This window comes from Pollicipes pollicipes, unplaced genomic scaffold (assembly GCF_011947565.3).
Source record: "Pollicipes pollicipes isolate AB1234 unplaced genomic scaffold, Ppol_2.1 Scaffold_4881;HRSCAF=5763_pilon_pilon_pilon, whole genome shotgun sequence".
Classification (NCBI taxonomy): domain Eukaryota; kingdom Metazoa; phylum Arthropoda; class Thecostraca; order Pollicipedomorpha; family Pollicipedidae; genus Pollicipes; species Pollicipes pollicipes.
This window is the reverse complement of record NW_023596576.1, coordinates 24461080-24471333: the sequence shown is the minus strand read 5'-3', so window position 1 is coordinate 24471333 and position 10254 is coordinate 24461080. Positions and strand designations below refer to the sequence as shown.

The 10254-nt window shown below is 53.0% G+C and overlaps 1 protein-coding gene across 2 annotated transcripts in view; it reads right to left on the bottom strand.

The window, feature by feature from the left end:
- Nucleotides 1-3628: 3628 nt before the first annotated feature.
- The window catches only part of jar (Myosin heavy chain 95F jaguar), a 36284-nt gene continuing 29658 nt past the window's right edge, over nucleotides 3629-10254 (bottom strand). For both annotated transcript variants that reach the window (XM_037223875.1, XM_037223874.1), the window contains exons 20-22: nucleotides 9175-9295; nucleotides 7846-8182; nucleotides 3629-5110 (exon numbers count right to left, since the gene is read on the bottom strand). In XM_037223875.1, coding sequence (XP_037079770.1) covers nucleotides 4989-5110; nucleotides 7846-8182; nucleotides 9175-9295 — 580 coding nt within the window. In that variant the 3' untranslated portion in view covers nucleotides 3629-4988. The remainder of the gene's footprint in view (nucleotides 5111-7845; nucleotides 8183-9174; nucleotides 9296-10254) is intronic.

Genomic DNA, 10254 nt, shown 5'->3' with positions numbered 1-10254 from the left:
TCGTGAGTGTGCCGACATGTTAACCGTGACCAACGTGAGGGGCCCCTGGTCAAACAAGAATGCCCCGGCGTGTCGATACGTGGGGCCCCAGGCTCTAGCGTATAGAAAGTTTCGGGCAAATGGAAAAAATCCGTGGAAAGTCCCTGACTGACAAGAGTGCCCTGGCACGCGAGCAGGGAGGGTCCCAGCAACAGCGCAGCGCCCTTCGAGCAAATGCAAGGAAATCAAGGGCAGCGTAGAAGGCTCTTTAACGATCAGGTTAACCCCGCAACTGGACATATAGGGGCCCTAAAAACAGCGTAGGGCCTCTGGACAGCGTAAGCGGTCTTAAGACCTTTCAATCACCACCTTCTCAATCAGTGAAGAGTAATTTTTTGTCTGCTCTTGGGCCCTTCACTTTCGCCGGCAACTGTTACAGATCGCCAGGAAGCCCGAAGACGTCCAATATTATTGCGTTCTGTGTAAAAACTGCGTCTGTTCGCCTGGCTATGGGGCCTTTCTGAGCCGATGGGCCCCTGTTGGGCCCAAAGGGGGCCATGACCCCGTGCCCCCTGGATCCACCTCTGAAGGTAAGCCATAAATCTCTGGAGTAGCTTTTTTAGACAACTAGTCAGTTGAGGTTAAAATTACGTATAATCTCATTAACCTCGAGTCCGTATGAAGGTCGGAACAAGGTCAAAACCAAAGTGCCCCTTCACTGCAGAACGTGCTGTAAGGGGTAGTTTTTGAAGCTCCTTTTCGAAGTCCTTGGTGACATGGATGTCAACAGACATATTATCTGGACTTCTTGCACGTCATAGGAGGTCACTGACATAAAATGGCCCATATCAACCAGTTTCCCCCACCGGTGTGGCGCAGCCGCTCCGGCAGAAGATTTCCTTCAGCAATAGTCAAATTTTGCTTAAAACAGGTGTCTAGTGTTACGACCGTTGCATGAGGAGGCCAGGAGGTACTTCAGATGCCGATCTGGAGTTTGACCCTGTAAGGCTGGTCTATCTCACAATTTGACACAAGCGAGTTCAGACACAGGCCTTTCTACCTTGTGAATGTGGTGCTTCCACTCCTCTTGTTTTCTATGTCTTGTCTTTTACCATTTTTGTATCATATATTGAGGTGTAGATAGCGTCTAAAGCGTGCGTAAATGCCCATGAAATAAACGTATGCCATATTTTTTTGGACTTTTTGTTTTCATATGGGCCAGCTTTCCGTAAGAACTACAAAATAATAACAGACCAGCCTACAAAACAAGTTTCACCCAAGATGCGTACGATTACGCATTATCAGACAGTAATTTTATGCTGCGCACAACGATGCACCTCTCCCATGCGGTCTGAGAGATGCATTTAAACCTAAATCGGTTAATTCCCCGGAAATTGTAAAAGAATATAGCCCAACATTTTAAGACGTAATGACCACAGGATTCTAGATGAAATTTAAACTTTCCTGCATTTTGGCTGCCAAAATGTAGGGCAGGTGTAGGTGAAAAATACATTAAAAAATAATACCAACGTTATTATTAATGGTGGCGTACATTTATCCGAGATCAACTATTCATGGCTGATTTCTTGGTCGCATGTGATATCTTTGGAGACAAAATATAGTGATGTGGCAGTTCACAGGTATTACCTTTCTGTGAAACCGTTGGTTGCAATGCGCAGAAATCGCAAAGAAAACTGTATTGCCGCGGAGGTACACAATCGTCGCTGCCAAAGCCTAACTTTGGTAAAGCCGAGGTCAACTGAAGTAACGCTGACCACGCTCGTGACGTGGCGAAGCGCGTGGTGGAGGGTCCGCCTTCCAGAAGAAGCGTTTGTATACGGCTCGCCGAAGAGGGCCATTTGCCGCTGGATGGACAGTGCCAGCCTGATTACTGAGCGCCGAGGGTCGTGTAATTGCATGACGCGGCATGGGTCCTGTCGTGCTATTTCGAGAAAGGCCCGAGGCAGAATGGGTTCGTTAAATATTTTTTATTAATGAGATGATGGTTCGGAGCACAAGCAATAAATCATTCTAAGCAGGGAATCCGATTCCAAATCTGTCTCAGACAGGTTGCTTTGTTACGTGTGTTGTATATCCCATTTCATGACTGAACCAAGATTTTAAAAGAATCATACCGTACCAAAAAGCAGCATTATGCTATCTAATTTTATTTTCCCAAGAGACTATACAGTGAGGAAAGTCTGGTTTTAAGTCAAACAGTGGCAGGTTCGCAGCCTTCCATGGGAAGCAAACCAAATCTTGGTTGGCATACAAGCATCCACCAGGCCAGTGAAGCAGTGATGTCAGTATTATGTTTAGGTTACAGAATTGAGCGTCCGGGGTTATCATTGACGGGCAAAAAACCGCCGTATGTAAAAGGATCTGTTTGACCCCATTATCTAAAGCTACCCGTAATTTGAGGGAATAATTTTGAGGTTGCGAAGATCAAGTTGCCAAGCTGCATACTACATGGCGACGCCATTAAGCTGAAAGGTCAAAGGAGATGATCTTAGTGTGATGGCCATCTTTTACCTACGCTTTTTGCAGCATTTCAGCCAAAAACATTGGAGTGTGGGGGAGGTAAGCCGACATTGAGGGGGACGGCAATTCAACATTGGATGGCCAGGACCCTCGGAAAAAAATGCAAATTGACACCCGTGTGTGCTTGCCAACTCCGTGGGGGAGGGGCAAAAGACCCTAAAAGGATGTTCCCTAAAGGTGTCCTTTGGGGCTATACGCTACTGTTGTTAAGCATGACATCCTAGCACCAGAACAGCTCAGAACACACAGCTCGTTTTCGACAGCCAAATGTTCCTGTGTATGTATCGATGTGTTTATGTATGTATTAATCAAATACAGTGACTTGGCAGGATGTTTTTTTACATCAGGTGAATGCTACGATTTGTCGCAGCAAACCCGATTAAGAACATGTTGTGTTTTCGTCTGTGGGTAAAGTATTACACTACGCCCCAGTAACGTATTCCTACACAGGTACGATTACCCCACATGTAGGGCCATTAGACGACGTAATGGCTTCGAATTCAGTATCACTAAGCTTCTTACGCACAAGCTATACCTACCTACGCCGTTTTTCCTAGATTTAGCTAAATTTTGAGCTGAATGGCGGCGGGTTGCTCACTTTCGCCACTGGCAGACCAAATGAAACGCTGCAGAGTGAAAGCAAACTACTTGATGACACACACACACACACACGCACACACACACACACACACACACACACACACACGCACGCACGCACACACACACACCACACACACACACACACACACACACACACACACACACACATATATATATATATATATATATATATATATATATATATATATATATATATATATATATATATATACACGCACGCACACACGCACACACGCACACGCACACACACACACACCACACACACACACACACACACACACACACACACACACATATATATATATATATATATATATATATATATATATATATATAAACACATATACATAAACAATCGACCCCGTTCTTCATCAGTAGTATAAGCAGCTGAAATGCAGCGACGTTTTGTGTGAGCACCGGTTGATGTTCCGGTTGATTTCCCCTGTTTATGGGTAAGCTCAACGCCCCCTTCAAAAAAGAAGTCACATTCACCATTCCATGACTTTTATTTCGAAAAAACCTTTCACGTTACATCGTTGCTAATAATCTCCGAATTATAACAAAAAGGCCGCAGATAAGGTCAGCATCAAGTAGGAATAGGTGCGTGACAGTCCTCATTGCTTCCAACATAACCGCTTTACCACTACGATGCTTACGTTATCATCATGATAAGCACAAAAATAAAGATAGTTCCAAATACGCAACAGCTAAATCACATTCCGAAAACAATTAACAAAGTCAAAATGTACGCGTCGCACCTGATCGTAATAAAGCAGAACAAAGCGATCAAAAACGTCCTCGCCGAGCTGGAATGATATCAAAGCGTCCCAGGCAAGACGATGCCCGTCATATCCCAGATCCATAAGCAAACTAGTTCGGAATGTAAACAGTGGAAGACAGCCAGGCCAATGACGATCTGAATGTAACGTGCGGCGACACGGCGAGGCATTGGAACGTGACCAATCGCCACCCTTTAGCAGTAGAAAATATTAGGCGGCGGCGGCAGCGGCGCGCAACGGCGGCAGTAACGGTGGCACGCGCGTGACGTCAGTGACATCATCTTCGATGACGTCACCGGCGGGGCGGGGACGGACGCGGGCGCGGTGGGCGGTGGGGGCAGCCCAGCGCGCGTCAGATTACGAACGCGCCGCAAACACGGCCGATTGGCCGGCAAAACGTCGGCAAACAGGCCGTGGCCAGCCTGCTAATTATGGCGACACTTGGTCGGCTTTTCCGGACGGCCGTAAACGCGCCGATAGCGACGGCCGGGGCCGGACGCCAGAGCGGGCGGCACGGCCAGACCGGGCCACGTATGTACGGGGAGAGGTGGCGCGCCCGGACCGGGGTCGTGCCACCGCGGCACGAGTGACGGCGGCCGGGCCGCAACTGAACGCCCCGGCAACGGTGATCCGACTTCACACGCCAGCAGCGACCCGACCGAGCCTGGACGACGGACACACGGGGGGGGGGGGGGGGGGAGGGTGCAGCCGAAGCCGGGGCCGCGCGTCCGGACGCTACGCTCGCGAGCGCCACCCCGGCTCGTTGGCTCTGGGGCGGCCGACCGACCCGCAGACGGCGCGCCGCCTCCAGTGCCGGCCGCGGCCGCCGTCGGTCCACCCGACGCAGCGTTCGTCGCACCGGGGCCGGCCCTGCCCCGCCCCCCCCGCACGTCTCCCGTCACTACTAACGCACGGCTCACACATTCAGAGGCGAAACAAGAGGAACATACTAGCGTCGAATACGGCCCAACGGAGTGAACGTCGCAGGTTACCACGCACGCCCAGCCCCCTGGGAGAAACAGCTGCCGCTGCCGGCTGACGGCGCCGTCGCAGACCCGCGCTGGCGCCTCATTTGGACTGGTGCTTCTGCCACTCCCTGTCGAACTCCACCTGCAGGATCTCGGCGCCCCTCTTGCGGGTCAAGCCCGTCTCGTTCAGGCTCAGCTCACACATCTGCATGCTGTCCTTGCCTGTGGCGGACGGGGGCGGGGCGGCGGTCAGACGGGGACAAGGCGGCGGCCAGACGGCGCGCCGGACAGTGCGCATACTTGGAAGGCGAGCATACGCAGACACACGCTTGGGAGACGACACGAGCCAAAGCCACAGAAGACGACCTTTTCGGATGCGCGGCACAGTACCGTCCCCACTTTCTCATTTAACTCATTCACGATGGGCCAGATATATCTTCAGTACAACATGAGCCTTGACAAAGGCACACACAGACATTGGAGAAATACACTCGCACACAGGCACGCAGACAGACGCTCAGCCGCACATACGGCGGAGTTGCTCCCTGAAACTCATGGCATCGACTGCACAACAAAGTCTGACCCACAAGTAAAGGAGCACCCCCCTTTTAAAGGGCGCCCCAAACGGCCACGCCCCTCCCCAGGGCCAGACCGCCACCGACTCCCCGCGCGAGTCGGACGAACGCCTCGCGCGGAGGCCAGCTTTCAACATAGCGAGAAAAAAAAAACGAAGAAGGTTGCTGTGCGACACGTTTGGACTCAGGCGAGTGAAAGCTTCACTTCATCCCACCTGCTGACTCAGACTTCGTCTACGAAGATTATGCACGGCTAACTATGGCTTCCACTGGCGCCTTCTCACCAGCTGCGGGCCAAGGGCGGCCCGCGTGGCCGGGCAGATCCAACCCGAGCACGTCCAGTGGCGGAGGGACGTCCCCAAAACCCCGGTCAGATTCCTGCCACAACCACCCACGGGCCGTCCAAAACCAATATGAGACTAATCGAATCACAGCGGCAAGGGCAAATCGATGTACAATATGTGACAGTTTCCGGGCATCGCCCTTTGCCTGATGATGAACAGATCTCAACCCACACATTTGAGCGCGACTTTCGAGAGCAAGCAGTCCTCATATCATGATCCCGGGCGCGCGCCCTCCCGATCCCCGCCCGTGTGGTCGAAGTCGAGCTCAAAGGTCTCCCTCCTCCTTTCCGGGAAGGGAAACACAGCACGACAATCACATTCTGTCGCTAAGCTACTCGCTCTTGATGTAACTCAAAATCTGTTCTGTAAAGAAATCGGACACATCAATCTTGTCCACGTAAGCCCATGTTAATACATGAGCAGCCGTGCAAACAGGAGACTACCACCGTACGTTTCAGTGGTTTGCGCGCCATTAGTGTACCGTGGACTAACGGCCCCTGCTAGAAGCGTATTTAGTGTCATCACCTCTGAAAGTCCAAGCGTGTCCCGCAAGGGTAAAACCTACACATATTCAGACATTTCTTGGCTTTCATGTTCACTCGAGACCAATCACGCTGTCTGGCCACTGCTGAAAACGTGCACCATTTTGATAAAACGCCCAAATAATAGTTTGGCATCCTCGATTAATCGATGCCTCTTGGTATACATAATATGGGTTATGTTCGGAAAGAGTATTGAGCTAGAACACAGCAAATGCAAACAGATATTATTTCAACCATCCCGTTTGTAATGAACGAAGCTTTCCGTTCAGGGCCAATTTGTACACGTGTGCGTTATCTTGTTTCAGTATCGCGATATGCCGAACGCGTCGCTATTGTGCCGATGCCGAGATGTGTAATAACTGCGCACATGTCCAAGAGGTTTGTGCGGCGACAGTTGGTTGCCATGTGATGTAGTAAAATTCAGAAGAAATACATTGCAATTGTATCAAATTGCGCATGTATTGCATGTGTTTCTTGTCAACAGTTTGTAACATTTGTTTGCAGCTGAAAGGTAGAACCGGCCATCTATTCTACTTTCGTTGCCTCAAAGGAATGGGTGTGTTAAACTGCATGTGACATTTCTAGGCTTCTTTTAGGGTTTTAGCTTCTTCTCAAAGCTTCTTCTTAGTACGCGCCTGCATCTGTTTTCCTATCATTGTGGGGTAGCCATTGGGATGACCAAAACTAAATAAGGGATAGCGATTAGCCCGAGAGTTCCCGTTCAATACAAACTGGTTGAAACATTATCTTTTTACATGATGTCGGCTATCTCAGCACATCAACTCATGATACCGTCTACCACCGACCTGGGATCTTCCCTTCGTTTTGCGGTGCAACCGGCAAAAGGTACTGACTGCCCATTTTGGCAATGACAAAGTACGCATTACAGTTACATTCTGACGTTTGAAATCAATGCCGAGCTTCGTTGCAGTACCTTTCATGCATTGTGCACACCATGCACTACAAATGCTAGAAATCCAAGGTAAAAGCATCCGTCGCATGTTGAGGTCCAAGACGACTATTGCTAATCGGGGCAATAACACTATCACTAATTAAGAGACTATTACTGATCGAGGCTCACAAACAGGCTTTAGTTCCGGCATATCCACTCCGCTAGATTCAGCCCGTGAGCCTGGAACACCTCCGCCCCCCCGCCCCCACCGACGCGGGGGAATCGGACGCAGCCTCCAGAGCTCAGCGAAGGGAGCCGACATATAACCTAGCCATACGGGTTTCTTTAGCCGCTGTCGGTTCGCAGGCAATGAGACCGTCGCTGACTCAAATCTCTATCCACGGCGCCACCTGCTACACAGAGACGTGCCAGTGCGCACGCATATGCACACGGGATGCATGCGCCGGCGTGTATGTGCGCACGCGTGAATGTGAGCATGCGTACGAACACGCGTCCTCCCACACACACAACCTTGAGAACCTCTTCACAGCGCGGGCGCCGGGCCGCGGGGCGGCGGCGCTGCCGCGTGGCCTGTAGCACTGACCTGCCGTGAGTAGGACGGCCGGCTTGTCCGGGTGAAGCTCCATCTGACGGTGGATCCAGGGGCCGTCGAAGTGGGCGTACCACCAGCCGCGCGCCTGGTTCGTCTGCTGCTGGCCGGGCCGCACGAACGGGATGCGGAAGAAACGGTGCTGCGGTGGCGGCGGCCCGGCGCCGGCCGAGGCTGCGGCGGCAGCAGCGGGCGGCCGGCCGGCGGCCGCCGCCTCCAGCACCGAGCTCGGTGCGCGCTGGCTCTCGTCCATCGGAGCGGAGCGCTTCTGGTTGTTGGCCTTCCAGGCGTGGTACACCTTCAGGCGACGGTGGAACTCGGCCCGGCACGCCTGCCGGAGGGGGAGAGGGGGCGGTGAAGAGCGGCAGGGGGACGTGTTGCCGCCTCCGAGCGCCGCGAATCGGACTTCTTCTGAGGGCGGTCGCCGCAGTGGCCAGTGTGGACTGGTTTGGGTAAAGGCGACCTAAAATGGCACGAGCCCAAATTGGTGCATACTAGATACACAGCTTTTCAACACACCAAACCGCCAACATCTGACCAGCAAGGATCTGCGGGTTTTTGGCCCGGTGGTCCTACCTTGTAAACATAGCAATTACGACAACGACGGTGAGCCATGGTTTCCAACACTGACAGCACGATAACGAATCACCAAGGCCATCACGACGGATAAACGCTAACCTATGATTTTCCACTTTTTTCGTACCAGTTTGGCCTTAACATTCAGCAACATCTGTTTCTCGCGACAGTGCTAAATGTGAATGCTGTCACTTGAATGGCAAACATTTTTGAACATGTGACTCCTATCCATGTTTGTACGCCGCAACATAAACGTCAGGGTGATGGCTATCGTACAATGACACTTGGATAGTGGTAAGAGGGACATGTGGATCATTTCAGAGCTGTTTTGCAGCATTAACTCCGTGCTGTTGCGTGACGTATCCTTTTAAGGACAGCAAACACCGTACAAGAGCCTGCGTTTGGTTCCTGAATAGAGGCACTCGACGCGGAAATGCAGTCATGCTCACAACCACGTGGGCGCGGGGTTAACGATTCGCTTAACACGCCCCGCCTAGCAGGGTCTGATCCCAAAGGCAGCCTGCACGCACGCGGGCTATTCCATGGCTTGGAACGCTACAAAGCAGCGCTGGCTCGATCAAACACGGTGCTTGCCGTGGCCGGCGGCCGCCGTCGGAGCCAGGTCCCGGGCCGGGGTCGCGACAAGAGGACCACGTGTCCGATCACCCCCTGCAGCGAGGCAGGCAGGCCTCATCCCACTCCTAGGCCCGGCCCGCGGCGCGGGGCGAGCGCCCGTCTCGCACGCACCTCGAGCAGCTCGATGTCGCAGCTGGTGTTGATGGTGTCTCGCAGCTCCGAGTATTTCCACTTGGACAGGTCGTACTTTTTGCTGGCCGCCTCCAAGCGCTGCTGCGTCACCAGGGTCGACCTGCGGCACCGACCCAACGGCGTGCAACGGGGAGATCGGCACCACCCGCAGCTGCCACCACTCGGGCAAACACATACACCAACACAAAGGCTGCCACAGTGGTCGTTGAAAGCGCCCGAAGTCCTCAATGTCCGCAGAGCGTGAGCGATATTCTGTCCGCCAGTTACAAAGAATCCCACCAGCGGGCCACTCCCGTTGGGAACAAGCTAGGATTATTCACCGGAAGCGATCCTGCCCAAGCCTATGTGGGTTTCACGGTTTGCCGCTCGTTGGCCGGATTACAGAGCACCGGCCAACGAGTGCGAGCTGCAGAGGCGGCTGAAGGAGCTTCCACTCGATTCCCGAACACTTTCTCCGTTGTCGAGAGAAAGGTACGCCCGTCCCGCCGCCTCGATCGCAGCGATCGTCTGACAAATAAGCAACCATCTATCTGCCTGCCCCCGGTGTCCTTGCCTCGACTGGTAACGTGTCATCTGCCTGCCCCGGCGTCAGTACCGCGACTGGTCACGTGTCATCTGCCTCCCCGGTGTCAGTACCGCGACTGGTCCGTGTCATCTGCCTGCCCCGGCGTCAGTACAACGACGGTCCCCGTGTCATCTTCTCCCCCCGGTGTCAGTACCAACCCCACCACTAAGCGACTGGTCAGACGTGTCGCTGCCTGCCCCGGTGTCAATACCACGACTGGTCACGTGTCATCTGCCTGCCCCGGTGTCAATACCGCGACTGTCAAGTGCATCTGCATGCCCCGTGGTCAACCACGACTGGTCACGTGCATCCTCTTCTGCCTGCCCTCGGTGTCCAATACCGCGAATTGTGATGTGCTCTGCCCTCCGGTGCCAAACCCACGCCCTCTAAACCCTGGTCGACTGGGCCTGTGTCTCTGCCCTCCGGTTGTCAGTACCCACCCGCGACTGGTCTGGTGTCAATCTGCCATCCGTGGTCATACCGAGACTGGTCAT